General features: G+C 34.5%; 1 protein-coding gene across 1 annotated transcript in view; it reads left to right on the top strand.

Moving 5' to 3' along the window:
* Positions 1-15,449, top strand: part of LOC124953611 — an 87,345-nt gene that overhangs the window by 55,042 nt on the left and 16,854 nt on the right. The window contains 38 exon segments of the mRNA XM_047505213.1: positions 39-362; positions 445-768; positions 860-1,174; positions 1,249-1,584; positions 1,681-1,980; positions 2,120-2,425; positions 2,535-2,852; positions 2,926-3,246; positions 3,325-3,636; positions 3,714-4,043; positions 4,171-4,473; positions 4,564-4,869; positions 4,943-5,260; positions 5,335-5,658; positions 5,748-6,062; positions 6,143-6,472; positions 6,564-6,866; positions 6,959-7,264; positions 7,357-7,674; positions 7,748-8,074; positions 8,154-8,462; positions 8,566-8,889; positions 8,972-9,271; positions 9,350-9,655; positions 9,773-10,087; positions 10,162-10,473; positions 10,547-10,858; positions 11,008-11,337; positions 11,426-11,731; positions 11,887-12,192; positions 12,279-12,590; positions 12,658-12,978; positions 13,055-13,369; positions 13,448-13,783; positions 13,869-14,165; positions 14,248-14,553; positions 14,666-14,980; positions 15,059-15,388. Coding sequence (XP_047361169.1) covers positions 39-362; positions 445-768; positions 860-1,174; positions 1,249-1,584; positions 1,681-1,980; positions 2,120-2,425; positions 2,535-2,852; positions 2,926-3,246; positions 3,325-3,636; positions 3,714-4,043; positions 4,171-4,473; positions 4,564-4,869; positions 4,943-5,260; positions 5,335-5,658; positions 5,748-6,062; positions 6,143-6,472; positions 6,564-6,866; positions 6,959-7,264; positions 7,357-7,674; positions 7,748-8,074; positions 8,154-8,462; positions 8,566-8,889; positions 8,972-9,271; positions 9,350-9,655; positions 9,773-10,087; positions 10,162-10,473; positions 10,547-10,858; positions 11,008-11,337; positions 11,426-11,731; positions 11,887-12,192; positions 12,279-12,590; positions 12,658-12,978; positions 13,055-13,369; positions 13,448-13,783; positions 13,869-14,165; positions 14,248-14,553; positions 14,666-14,980; positions 15,059-15,388 — 11,988 coding nt within the window.

The following is a 15,449-nucleotide window of genomic DNA, read 5'->3' as shown; positions in this document are numbered from 1 at the left end:
GAAAAGGAAGAGAAAATTATTCCAATGTTAAATTTTAGCTGAAACACCATTGGTACAAAAAAATCCATGCACACCATCTCCTTGTGGTCCAAATGCTCAGTGTCAAGTAATCAATGACACACCATCATGTTCCTGTTTGTCAGAATTTGTCGGTATACCTCCAAATTGTAGACCAGAATGTGTGAGCAATAATGAATGCAATAATAATCTTGCATGTATCAATCAAAAGTGCAAAGATCCTTGTCTTGGATTATGTGGAACTAATTCCGAATGTCGTACAGTATCACATACACCAATGTGTACTTGTACTGTCGGTTATACCGGCGATCCTTTCACTCAATGTATCAATGTTATAGAACTACGTAAGGATTATGAATATTCTTTCTAACTTTTTTAATGAGTTTATAAAGAATTTTTTTTTGAAAGGGATTTCAACTTTCACAGATATACCAATGTACATGCCACAAGTGTGTGTTCCATCTCCATGTGGAGCTAATGCGATTTGTAAAGAGAGAAATGGAGTAGGTTCTTGTATTTGTTTATCAAATTATATCGGTAATCCTTATGAAGGCTGTCGTCCAGAATGTACTATTAATTCAGATTGCATACCAAGCAAAGCATGTGTTCAATCACGTTGTCAAGATCCTTGCCCTGGTACTTGTGGTCAGAATGCTATTTGTCAAGTTGTTAATCATATAGCAATATGTACATGTATTCCGAAATTTACTGGCGATCCATTCCGATATTGTTCCGAAGAACCTATAATAGGTATAATATAACTTGCTTTACGAGATATTAATATATTTGATTTATTGTTTTTATATAAAATTTACGATCTCATTTCATTTTATTGTAATAGAACTTTCATCAGACATAAGTAATCCTTGTCAACCATCTCCATGTGGACCGAATAGTATATGTCGAGAAAATAATGGACAAGCAGTTTGTACTTGTTTAGCAGAATATATTGGTTCTCCACCCGGATGTAGACCAGAATGTGTTGCGAGTACTGAATGTGCTCTTAATCGTGCATGTGTAAATCGAAAATGTATCGATCCATGTCCAAATTCTTGTGGCAAGAATGCACTATGTAGAATCATCAATCATAGTCCATTGTGTTCTTGTCAAGCAGGATTTACTGGAGATCCATTCTCAATTTGTTTCCATCTTCCACGTTAGTATCAACATAATATTCAATATAAAAACAAATAGAAATAGATATTTAATATTTTCTTCGTAATATAATAGGACCATTAGAGCAATCACAAACACCAGTTCAACAAGATCCATGTCTTCCATCACCCTGTGGACCATATTCAGAATGTCGTAGCATTAAGGGAAACCCATCTTGTTCTTGCCTATCTACATTTATAGGCACCCCACCTAATTGTAGACCTGAATGTACATTACATTCTGAATGTTCTAGTCATCTTGCTTGTATACGTACAAAATGTTCAGACCCTTGTCCAGGTTCATGTGGAGTTGGAGCTAATTGTGGTGTAGTAAATCATATTCCAATTTGTACTTGTCCCGAAGGATATACTGGTGATCCATTCAGTATTTGTATTCTAAAGCAGTCTACACGTAAGATTAATCTCTTTCAATTTTCGATTTACAATTAATTTCATTTTTATCTAGTTATAATATAGTTTTAACAAATCATTAATTTTATATATTTAGTTGTAGAATCTGTTGATTCCTGTAATCCTACACCATGTGGACCAAATGCAAATTGTTTAAATGGCATTTGTACATGTATATCTGAATACGAAGGTGACCCATATATCGGTTGTCGACCAGAATGTATATCAAATACAGAATGTACACGAGAAAAAGCATGTATTCGCAATAAATGTGTCGATCCATGTATAGAAACATGTGGTTACAATGCTGAATGTACAGTTATCAATCATGTTCCAATGTGCAACTGTCCAACAGGAATGACTGGAAATGCTTTCATTGCTTGCAATCCACAACAGGGTATAACTTCAATTATATTCTACTAAAATATATATGAAAAAAAGTTTTCATAAATATTACAAGTTTATACTTATTCTTTTATCATCATTCAATTAGAAAGTATCTAAAATGTAGTTCTACTTCTTCATTTCATTATTAGATAATACAGTAACTCGTCCTTGCATACCTTCTCCATGCGGACCTAATAGTCAATGTCAAGAAGTAAATGGAGTAGCCGTTTGCAAATGTTTATCAAATTATATTGGAAATCCACCAACGTGTCGTCCAGAATGTATACTTAGTTCTGATTGCGATCAAACTAAAGCTTGTATTAATCAAAAATGTAAAGATCCATGTCCAGGTTCATGTGGATTAAAAGCTGAATGTTCGGTCGTAAATCATAATCCGATCTGTAATTGTCGTCAGGGTTATACTGGCGATCCATTCACTGCATGTAGCGTAATAGGTAAGAATCACTTTCATCATGACTCCAAATTATTGTTGTCATGAAAAATAATTACTATTCAAATTGAAATCCACTTTTACAAATAATGTCTTTTGAATTTTTTTTGCAGTTGAAATACCTTCTACACCTATTAATCCTTGCTATCCGTCTCCATGTGGTTTAAATACTCAATGCCAAGTTATAAATCAAACACCCTCGTGTTCTTGTCTACCTGAATTTTTGGGAGCACCACCTAAATGTCGACCGGAATGTACCACAAATAGTGATTGCCCAAGCCGACTTTCATGTATTAACAGGAAATGTAAAGATCCCTGTCCCGGTTTATGCGGTGTAAACGCAGAGTGTTATGTCAATAATCATATATCTACTTGTACATGTAGTTCTGGATTTACTGGAGATCCATTCCTTCAATGTACACTAATTCCAAGTAAGTTAGGTTTCACAAATAATATAATAATCATCTTATCTCTTATAACAATATATTGATTTCTATTCTTTAGTCATAGAACCAATAGTATCACCATGTACACCATCACCTTGTGGAGCAAACGCAATATGCAAAGAACAATCAGGAGTAGGTTCTTGTAGTTGTTTGTTAGATTATATAGGCAATCCATACGAAGGCTGTAGACCCGAATGCGTTATGAATTCAGATTGCCCTGCAAATCGTGCTTGTATACGATCTAAATGTCAAGATCCTTGTCCTGGTGCATGTGGTAAAAATTCACTTTGTCAAGTTATTAATCATGCTCCAACTTGTATATGTATACAAGGATACACAGGCGATCCATTCCATTTCTGTAGTCTTATTACAGAATATCGTAAGAATCTTTTTGTTTCTTAATAAATTTTTTAGCTTTTTTAATAGTTTTTTTGTGAAACAATTATTCAATTTTTAGCTGTAATTGAGAAAGATGATCCTTGCAATCTATCTCCTTGTGGACCAAATAGTGAATGTCGTAAAAATGATAATCAGGCAGTTTGCTCATGTCTTCCAAATTATATTGGTACTCCACCAGGTTGTAGACCTGAGTGTATAGTGAGTACAGAATGCCCGTTGAATAAAGCTTGTGTCAAGCAAAAATGTATTGATCCTTGTCCAGATCTATGCGGCATTAACACTGATTGTAGGGTCATCAATCATAGTCCAATTTGCATTTGCAAAAATGGTTATACAGGAGATCCTTTTACCGCTTGCTTCTATTTAACTGGTACATATCATGTTCTATATTTGGAAAATACATATTATATGTATATCCTTCTATTGAAATGTGCAATTTGATTATAGTTCCACCAGAAAAAATACCAAATGTTCAACAGGATCCTTGCTTACCATCACCATGTGGTCCTAATTCTTTATGTCAGCCTGTTGGTCAAATACCTTCTTGTACTTGTTTACCAAATTATTTTGGTAGTCCACCAAATTGTCGACCCGAATGTACAATTAATTCAGAATGTCCCAGTAACAAAGCATGTATACAAAATAAATGCATTGATCCATGTCCAGGATCTTGTGGGTTTAATGCCCAATGTACAATATTCAATCATTTACCAATATGTTCGTGTTTTGATGGATATACGGGTGATCCTTTCGATAATTGTCATCAGCAGCCATTAAGTAAGCAATTTATACTGTTATATTGAAAAAAAATATTATTATTTTTCTATTAACATAGAAAAAAGTCACATATACATTTTATTTACTTTATATATTTAATTTCTAATCAACGAATTTTTATCTTTAGCACAATCGGATGAAATAGATGCCTGTAATCCATCCCCTTGTGGTATTAATACACAATGTGAAAATGGTATCTGTTCTTGTTTATCTGAATATTTCGGAGATCCTACAATAGGGTGTCGTCCAGAATGTGTTCTCAATTCAGATTGTGCTCGTGACAAAGCTTGTATTAATAACAAATGTAAAGATCCTTGTATAGGAACCTGTGTAAGCAATGCATTATGTAACGTCATCAATCATATTCCAATGTGTAGCTGTCCAGTAAATTATGAAGGAAACGCTTTTGTATATTGTCATTCCGTTCAAGGTATTTATAACAAAATTAGAAGTGTATGTTAATGTTTTTGAAATATGTTAAAAGAATTGTCTTTATTTATAATCAACTACTATCTTATAGCTTCTATTCTATCTTCACCGTGTACACCATCACCTTGTGGACCAAATAGTCAATGTCGTACTAGTAATGGTCAGGCAGTATGTAGTTGTGTTTCCGGTTATATTGGAACTCCGCCTATGTGTAGGCCTGAATGTATAGTTAGTACGGAATGTCCTCCTAATGAGGCATGTACAAATCAAAAATGTAGAAATCCTTGTATTGGAAGTTGTGGTATTGCTGCTAAATGTATAGTGAAAAATCATAATCCTGTGTGTTATTGTTCAGACCATCATACAGGAGATCCATTTGTTCAATGTAGTCCAATACGTAAGATCTATTAGTTTATTGTCACATAATTTCATTAAAATTATCTTTATATACCAATACAATTTTCTTATAGCGGAATTACCACCAGTACAATTGAATCATTGTCAACCAACACCTTGTGGACCAAACAGTATGTGTCAAATAATCAATGATTCGCCATCATGTTCGTGTTTGTTAGATTATATTGGCTCTCCACCACAATGTAGACCTGAATGTATCAGCAATAGTGAATGTCTTAGTCATCAGGCATGTATAAATAAAAAATGCAAAGATCCGTGCACTGATTCGTGCGGAATTAATTCAGAATGTCGAACAATTAGTCATACTCCAATGTGTTTCTGTCCTGTTGGATACACTGGAGATCCTTTTGTACAATGTATTACTAAACCAAGTAAGTCCAAAAAATTTATGGACATTTTACAAACTCCTAGAATTTCATGAGATAAAAATATTTATTTTTTGTAGTCGAAGGTGATTCGATGCAAATAAATCCATGTTTACCATCACCATGTGGTCCTAATGCTGTATGTACTCAGCGAAATAGTGCAGGCTCGTGTTCTTGTCTTTCTACTTATACTGGAAATCCATATGAAGGATGTAGACCCGAATGCATCCTAAATTCTGATTGTATACAAAGTAAAGCGTGTACCAACTCCAAATGCATAGATCCATGTCCTGGAACTTGTGGCACAAATGCAAATTGTAATGTTGTAAATCATATAGCAACATGTTCTTGTCTTCCTTTTTATACCGGTGATCCGTACCGACATTGTTTCGTGAAAGAAATGGGTAAAGTTTGATTTTCGTCTTTAATTACTTTTTAAATTTAATAATTTTAATATAAAAAATTTACTTTATAAATTTTGTTTATACTTCAGATATTGATGTAGACAAAACAAATCCATGCACTAGTACAGAATGTGGTCCAAATAGTAAATGTAGAGTGGTTAATGAAGTAGCTGTATGTACTTGTTTGCCAACATATGTTGGTAGACCACCTATGTGTAGACCTGAATGTGTCTCAAATTCTGACTGTCCTGCAACTCAATCGTGTGTAAAACAAAAGTGTACGAATTTGTGTCCAACCTCCTGTGGATTATATACTAATTGTAGAGTTATCAATCATGCAGCTTTATGCAACTGTGCTATGGGTTATACTGGTGATCCATTTACAGTTTGTTTCCCGATACCTTGTAAGTAAATTTTATTAATAATAAGATTTCACGAATGTATTTTTTACTTTCTTTAATAATAATTAAAATGCTCTTCTTAGTGATAGTATCTACACAGCAAGATATCGCTCCAAAAGACCCTTGTATTCCATCTCCATGTGGTCCTTATGCTGAATGTCAAAATATAGGAGGATTACCATCTTGTGCTTGCTTATCGACATACATAGGTAGTCCACCGAACTGTCGACCAGAATGCACTGCTAATTCTGATTGTTCTTCAAATAATGCTTGTATACAACAAAAGTGTAAAGATCCTTGCCCAGGATCATGTGGTATCATGTCAGAATGTAAAATTCTCGATCACATTCCAATTTGTTCTTGTGTTAACGGTTACACTGGTGATCCCTTTAGATCCTGTTATCCTCAGGAAAGTAAGTTTTTTTATATTTCACATGAAATTACATTACATGTAACATATATTCCTATATACATATAGTATTTCTTAAAAATGTATCATTACAGCTGAACCACTATACGTTGATCCATGTGCAACATCTCCATGTGGAGCTAATGCAAAATGTATAGATGGTGCCTGTACTTGTTTAGATGAATATTTCGGTGATCCATATGCTGGTTGTCGTCCAGAATGCATTTTAAATACTGATTGTGCTTTATCGAAAGCATGTGTACGAAATAAATGCGTTGATCCATGTATTGGTACTTGTGGGCAAAATGCTTTATGCAACATTTATAATCATGTTCCAATGTGCAGTTGTCCATTGGGAATGTCAGGAAATGCATTTGTATTATGTTTGCCTCTCCAAGGTACAATTTTTGCCATATAATACTTATGGTTCTTTTTTGCATTACTACTTTATTTTGAGATTGAGTAAATTTTCTTCAATATTTTTCTACAGCACCTTTAGAAAGTGATCCATGCAATCCGTCTCCTTGTGGACCCAATAGTCTTTGTAGACAACATAATATGCATGCCACATGCACTTGCATTAAAGGCTACATAGGTGCACCACCAACTTGTCGACCTGAATGTGTCGTTAGTTCAGATTGTGCACCGAATGAAGCGTGTAGTAATCAGAAATGTATCGATCCATGTCCTGGAAGTTGTGGTCGCAATACTATTTGCAATGTGATTAATCACAATCCTATTTGTTCATGCCTCTCAGGAATGTCTGGTGATCCATTTATTAATTGTTTCCCTATTCGTAAGCATTTTTTCTTAAATTTATTTACATCAATTTATTTTCAAAAAGTATATTCAATATTGTATAATTCAAATTTTTTTTACTAATATCAGCAACGAAGCCTGAAATTCCAATCAATCCATGTTTACCATCACCATGTGGTCCAAATGCAAGATGCGAAGTAATCAATGAAAATCCATCATGCTCCTGTTTACCTGAATTCATTGGATCTCCTCCAAATTGTCGTCCAGAATGTATTAGTAATTCCGAGTGTTCAAATCGATTGGCATGTATCAATCAGAAATGTAATGATCCTTGTACTAGCTCATGTGGTATTAATGCCATATGTAACGTAGTCAGTCATACGGCAATGTGTGCATGTTCCACTGGTTACACTGGTGATCCATTTACTCAATGTTCACCAGAACAATGTAAGATAATAGAATTATTATACTATTTCAGTAATTCTGACAAAATTATGTATTAACATCCATTTTATCTTAGTTGATGTACAAACGGATAGACCTACAGCATGTACACCATCTCCATGTGGTGCAAATGCAATATGTCGTGAGCAACATAATACTGGCTCTTGTACATGTTTATCAGAATATATCGGTAATCCTTATGAAGGATGTAGACCAGAATGTATTCTCAATTCTGACTGTCCATCAAACAGAGCTTGCATCAACATGAGGTGTAAAGATCCTTGCCCTGGAATGTGTGCTCCAAATGCCAATTGCTATGTGATTAATCATGCAGCAACTTGTACTTGTTTTGAACAATATACTGGAGATCCTTTCGTAAATTGCAATCCTTTATTACCTACACGTAAGGCTATCGAGTTTTCGAATTTGTACAAATCTTACGAAAATTTTATTCATAGTTCTTCAATTTTAATTCTTTACAGAAACAGATTCTATTGATGCATGTCAATCTAATTTGTGTGGTCCATACGCTCAGTGCAAAGAGAGTAATGGACAAGTATCCTGCACTTGTTTACCAACTTATTTAGGCGTACCGCCTAATTGTAGACCAGAATGCACAATTAGTACTGATTGCCCAACAAATCAAGCATGTAGGAATAAAAAATGCATTGATCCTTGCCTTGATTCTTGTGGTCTCTATACTACATGTAAAATAATCAATCACAATCCCATATGTTCTTGTAGACCAGGATATACGGGCGATCCATTTACTACCTGCATTTTCTTATCACGTAAGCTAATTAATATTCCAGCATTATTTTAGCTATTAGTAATAATACTCCAACAAATAATATTTTAAAAAACAAACTTTTATCATATATTCATTACTTCTAGCGATGCCATCTTACGAACCTGAAAAAGATCCTTGTATCCCATCACCATGTGGTCCAAATTCGCAGTGTCGTAACATCAATGGATCTCCATCTTGTTCTTGTATGCAAAATTATATTGGTTTTGCTCCACAGTGTAGACCTGAATGTTTAACATCTATTGATTGTGCAAGTAATTTAGCTTGTATACAGCAAAAGTGTCAAGATCCTTGTCCTGGATCTTGTGGTCTTAATGCTGTTTGCACAGTTCATAATCATTTACCAATTTGCTCATGCTTGGAAAGTTACACAGGAGATCCATTTGTTAGCTGTCAATATAAACCAATATGTAAGATACTCAATGAAATCCTTTTAAAAATACTTTTTTTTATTTATTTATAAATCAATAACGTTAGTATTTTCTAATATAGCGCAAAGTCCATTGGAAAATAATTTCTGCAGTGCATGTGGTCCTAACAGTGAATGCAAACAAGAAACATGTGTTTGTATATCCGAATATCATGGTGATCCTTACACAGGTTGTCGACCAGAGTGTGTACTGAGTACAGACTGTGCGATAAATAAGGCTTGCATTCGAAACAAATGTTTAGATCCTTGTCTTCAAACTTGTGGACAAAACGCTATTTGTAATGTTTTCAATCATATTCCCATGTGTAGTTGTCCGTATGGTACAACTGGTAATGCTCTTATTTCATGTCAAACTATCAAAGGTATGAATGTTTTAGTAAAATAATGTTCATTAATGACGGCCTATACATAATTACTTGTTTTATATTATTAACTCATAGCTCCGCCTGTTAAAACACCGTGTCAACCATCACCATGTGGTCCAAATAGTATTTGTCAAACTTTCAATGATCAAGCTATATGCGCTTGCTTACCGAATTATCTCGGAACACCACCATTATGTAGATCAGAATGTACCATAAATTCGGACTGTAGAGCAAATCAAGTTTGTAAAAATCAAAAATGTAAAGACCCTTGCCCAGGAACGTGTGGTTTGCAAGCGAAATGTATTGTAGTCAACCATAATCCAATTTGTTCTTGTCCTGAACGCTATACAGGAAATCCTTTCATCAAATGCGATATTATAAGTAAGCTGTAACCAATTTTTAATCTAACAAAATGAAATACAAATTTATATACAATATTATAATCAAATAGTCTATAAGTAAAGTAACACTTAAAAAACTACATATACTTTCCTACAGACGAAGTTATCATACCAATAGTAAATCCTTGTCAACCATCACCATGTGGCCCGTACGCTCTCTGTCAAATTGTCAATGAATTGCCCTCTTGCTCATGCTTTCCTGAATATAAAGGCACACCACCGAACTGTAAACCTGAGTGCATATCTAATTCTGAGTGCCCCGCCAACCAAGTTTGTGTTCAACAAAAGTGTACAAATCCGTGCCCAAGTTTATGCGGTATAAACGCAGAATGCCATGTTGTCCATCATATTGTACATTGTATTTGCCCGAACAGTTATACCGGGGACCCTTATACTAGCTGTTCATTTATAAGTAAGATCATAACTATTTACAAACACAATACTTTTACATAATTAATTCTCATATACAATTTCCAATTGTTATAGCACATCGTCCAGAACCATCTCCCTGTTCCGGAAATATTTGTGGTACAAACGCTATATGTAAAGAACAGAATAATATTGGTGTTTGTTATTGCCCACCTGATTATATTGGTAATCCATATGAAGAATGTAGACCCGCATGTGTTATCAATCCTGATTGCCCATCTAATCGAATGTGTGTACAAAATAAATGTCGAGATCCTTGTCCCGGTATGTGTGGACAAAACGCAGAATGCGCAGTTGTTAATCACCAACCATTCTGTACTTGTCGTACAGGATACACTGGCGATCCATTCTCTTTCTGTTCTCTTGATAGTAAGTTTAAATTCTATTATTGTAAAAGATTCCAAGTCAAAAACAATTATTAACTCGTTTATTTATTCCTTAGCATTTATGGAAGAAAAAAATGTTTGCTCTCCGTCACCTTGTGGTCCCAATAGCCAATGCAAAGATGTATCTGGACAACCAGTATGTTCCTGTTTACCAACGTACGTTGGTAATCCACCTGGCTGTCGACCTGAATGTGTTGTTAGTTCCGATTGTCCATCTCAACTAGCATGCAAGGATCACAAATGTATCAATCCTTGCCCAAGTCCATGTGGATTAAACACGAAATGTATTGTTGTCAATCACAGTCCAATTTGTAGTTGTGCACCTGGATATAGTGGTAATCCTTTCACAGTGTGCACAACCATACCATGTAAGATCCTTACTAATAATCTGTATATAATATTATAACTACATAGAATACTATCTTTATCAATTTTCTTATTTAATTAGAATTATTATTTATTTTTATTTATTTGTACATTATTCATTTATTTTTTGTGTTGCTTTCATCATTTACAGCCATAACAATGCCTGATGTTGTTGAGAAAGATCCTTGTGTGCCATCCCCTTGTGGCCGTTTCTCTCAATGTAAAAACATTGGTAGTACACCTGCATGTACATGTTTAGAAACATATATTGGACAACCACCAAATTGTAAACCTGAATGTACCATAAATTCCGAATGCCCAAGCGACAAAGCTTGCTTTGAAACAAGATGTAGAGATCCTTGTCCAGGTTCATGTGGTTCAGGTGCTATTTGTGCTGTAGTTAATCATATCCCAATGTGTACGTGTCCCACAGGATATACCGGAGATCCATTCACACTTTGCCGATTATTACCTGCAACACGTAAGCTTTCAATATATTAAAAAAAAATTGACATATCATCAAAAATTTAAAAAAAGAATGGTAACCCTGATTTCCCTTAATTCTTCAGCCACGCCAGTTATACCTGCTGATTTATGTAATCCATCGCCATGTGGTCCAAATGCGAAATGTTCCAATGGTACCTGTACTTGTCTACCAGATTTCCAAGGCAATCCATATCTAGAATGTCGCCCTGAATGTGTCTTAAATTCAGATTGTCCAAGAGATCAAGCCTGTTCTAGAAATAAATGTATAAATCCATGTATGGGAGCTTGTGCAGCTAATGCTCTATGTAATGTTATCAATCATATACCCATGTGTAGTTGCCCTGGAAATATGACTGGCAATGCATTTAGTCAATGCATTCCTGTACAAGGTATTTTCATTTATCAGTATATTACAAAGACTATTAAATTATTTTTATCTAATTTATTAATTACAGTTCATTGGTTAAAGATTTATTTAAACTGCAGTAAAATAATGATGTATAAAATCAAATATTTGTTTTATTAATTTATTATTTATTAATAGGTATGCCTCCTGTTAATCCATGCAGCCCTGGCCCTTGTGGTCCTAACAGTGAATGTCGTGTAGTAAATGGACAAGCTGTATGTTCTTGCATAAAAGGATATTTAGGAATTCCACCAACTTGTAGACCAGAATGTATAGTAAGCACTGATTGTCCACAAAATGAAGCTTGTAATAATCAAAAATGTGTAGACCCTTGTCCTGGATCTTGTGGTATAGAAGCCTTATGCAATGTTGTTAATCATAATCCAATATGTAGTTGTCCATTGCGTTATACTGGTGATCCTTTCATACGCTGCATGATTTTATGTAAGATACATTTGATATTTTATTCAAATTACTTATTTCTCACTTAGAAAATATGTTTTTAAAACAAATGATTATTTCATATGTAGTGGAACAACCACCAATAGACCCGTGTCAACCATCACCTTGCGGTCCCAATTCTCAGTGTCAAATACTTAACAATTCACCATCGTGTTCTTGTCTTCCTGAATTCTCTGGCATTCCACCGAACTGTAGACCAGAATGTATTAATAATAACGAATGCATTACTCAATTGGCTTGCATTAATCAAAAATGTAAAGACCCTTGTATTGGCGCATGTGGTTCCAATGCAAACTGTCATGTTGTAAGCCATACACCAATGTGTACATGTATGAGTGGATATACTGGAGATCCTTTCACTCAATGTACCTTTAAAACGCGTAAGTACAACCTTAAATCATAAATCTGTCTATTCTAAATATTTCGTAACAATTATTATATTTTTAGCTTCACCCCTTCCTGAACCAGGACCATGTGATCCATCTCCTTGCGGTTCAAATGCAATTTGTAAAGAACTCAATCGTATAGGCTCGTGTATTTGTTTACCTGATTACATCGGCAATCCCTACGAAGGTTGTCGACCCGAATGTATTCTAAATTCTGACTGTCCTGCAAATAAGGCTTGTATTAATACGAAATGTATAGACCCTTGTCCTGGAACATGCGGATTAAATGCTGAATGTCAAGTAATCAATCATTTACCGATTTGTAATTGCTATCCTCGACATACTGGCAATCCATTTACGTCTTGTAAACCATTAGAAATGGGTATGTAATTATACCCATTTTGTAATATTTGTAAACAATGTAATAATATTTAATAAATTTAAATACTTTTTTTTAGATATTCAAGATGCTATTAGCAAACCTTGCAATCCATCACCGTGTGGACCAAATAGTGAATGTCGTGTTGTAAATGGACAGTCAGTTTGTACCTGTTTACCCGATTTTATAGGAATTCCACCAAGATGTCGGCCCGAATGTTCGGTTAGTGCCGAATGTTCTCCTCTCTTAGCCTGTATAAACAGAAAATGCAATGACCCATGTCCTGGTTCTTGTGGCCTAAATGCTAGATGTGAAGTTATCAACCATAATGCTATATGTTCGTGTCAATCAGGATTTATGGGTGATCCACTTGTTTCCTGCTTTAACATTCCAAGTAAGATATGCGACGTATGATACATATAAAACTCTATTAAAATTCATCTATAAATTATACAATTTATATCATTCTTAGCTGATACATCTACTGAAACTCCTCCGCCTTATATAAATCCGTGCGTACCCTCACCCTGTGGTCCATATTCTGAATGTCGTGATGTTAATGGACAAGCTTCCTGCGCTTGTTCACCAAATTATATAGGAGCACCGCCTAATTGTCGACCAGAATGTATAAACAATTCAGATTGCCCAAGTAATGAAGCCTGTATTCAAAAGAAATGTCAGTATCCTTGTAATGGCGTATGCGGAATAGGAGCAACATGTTCTGTTATCAATCATATACCAGTATGTACCTGTCCAGATAAATTCAATGGTGATCCATTTGATAAATGTATTCCGAAAATAGAAGATGGTAAGACGAAATTAAAATAATGATGAAAATTGAATAATGATTGAATTATTGAATAAACTTATTTATAATCATTATTTATTAATAGACAAAACAGATAAACAAAATCCATGTGCACAATGTGGAGCAAATACACAATGCATCAATGAAGTTTGCACTTGCTTACCAGAATATAAAGGAGATCCTTACTTAGGATGTCGCCCAGAATGTGTCTTAAATTTTGATTGCTCAAAAGATGAAGCTTGTATTAATAATAAGTGTAAAAATCCATGTATAGGAACATGCGGCCGAGATGCTCTTTGTAATGTTGCGAATCATATTCCTATTTGCACTTGCCCATTAGGAATGTCAGGCAATCCATTTGTTATATGTTCACCTGTAGAAGGTATGATAAATGCATTTTTATATATTTCTTTTTTATATTTAATTATGTATATCGTTTACATGACATTTCTTTGACTTTATAGCACCTGTACCAAAAGATCCATGCAATCCTTCACCTTGTGGACCAAATAGTCAATGCAAAAGAATAAATGAACAAGCTGTTTGCTCTTGTATTTCTGGATATTTGGATTCACCACCAAATTGTAGACCTGAATGTATAATCAGCTCTGATTGTCCTTCAAATAAGGCTTGTAATAATCAAAAATGCATAGATCCATGTCGTGGAACATGCGGTATCAGAGCTCAATGTTTGGTAGTAAATCACAATCCAATTTGTAGTTGTCCTGGTGATTTAACAGGCGATCCCTTCACTATGTGCATTTTCATACGTGAGTAATCACTCATAATTTATCAGCAGATACATTTTTATACTTTTATTTGTATTTATTTGTATACATTATTTTATATATTTCATTTGAACAAAATTTTTAAATGTAGCAGAAAAACAACCTGTCGTTATTGATCTTTGCAAACCATCACCTTGTGGACCAAATAGTCAATGTCGTATCATAAACGATGCACCATCTTGCTCTTGTCTATCAGAATTCATAGGATCTCCACCAAATTGTAAGCCAGAATGTATTAGCAATAGTCAGTGTCCAACACAATTGGCTTGTATCAATCAGAAATGCCGAGATCCATGTCCAGGTTCTTGTGGTATTAATGCAGAATGTAGAGTAATAAGTCACACACCTATGTGTGTATGTATATCAGGATTTGTTGGTGATCCATTTGTACAATGTGCTCCTAAACAACGTAAGTAAAATTAAGTCATATCATAGTTGTATAATTAATGGAATCGTTTTATTAAAAAAAAATAATAAAATATTATAGCCGACGAAGACACAAGCATGAAAATAACACCATGTCTACCATCACCATGTGGATCTAATGCAATATGTCGTGAATCGAATGGTGTTGGATCTTGTTCCTGCTTACCAAATTATATTGGAAATCCTTACGAAGGCTGTCGTCCTGAATGTATTATTAATAGTGATTGTATTGCTGATCAAGCATGCATTCGATCAAAATGTCAAAATCCATGTTCAGGTTTTTGCGGTCAAAATTCTGTTTGTCAAGTTGTTAATCATGCACCTTTGTGCACTTGTCAAAGTGGATATACTGGAAATCCATTCTTGTATTGTAATATTGTGGAAGAAACACGTAAGTTATATAAGTTTAAATATTTGATCTCTACATATAGTTTTATTGAAGAATTAAGTCT

Source organism: Vespa velutina, chromosome 13 (genome assembly GCF_912470025.1).
Source record: "Vespa velutina chromosome 13, iVesVel2.1, whole genome shotgun sequence".
NCBI classification, from domain to species: domain Eukaryota; kingdom Metazoa; phylum Arthropoda; class Insecta; order Hymenoptera; family Vespidae; genus Vespa; species Vespa velutina.
The sequence above is the reverse complement of the archived record's forward strand: the minus strand, read 5'-3'. Positions and strand labels throughout refer to the sequence as shown.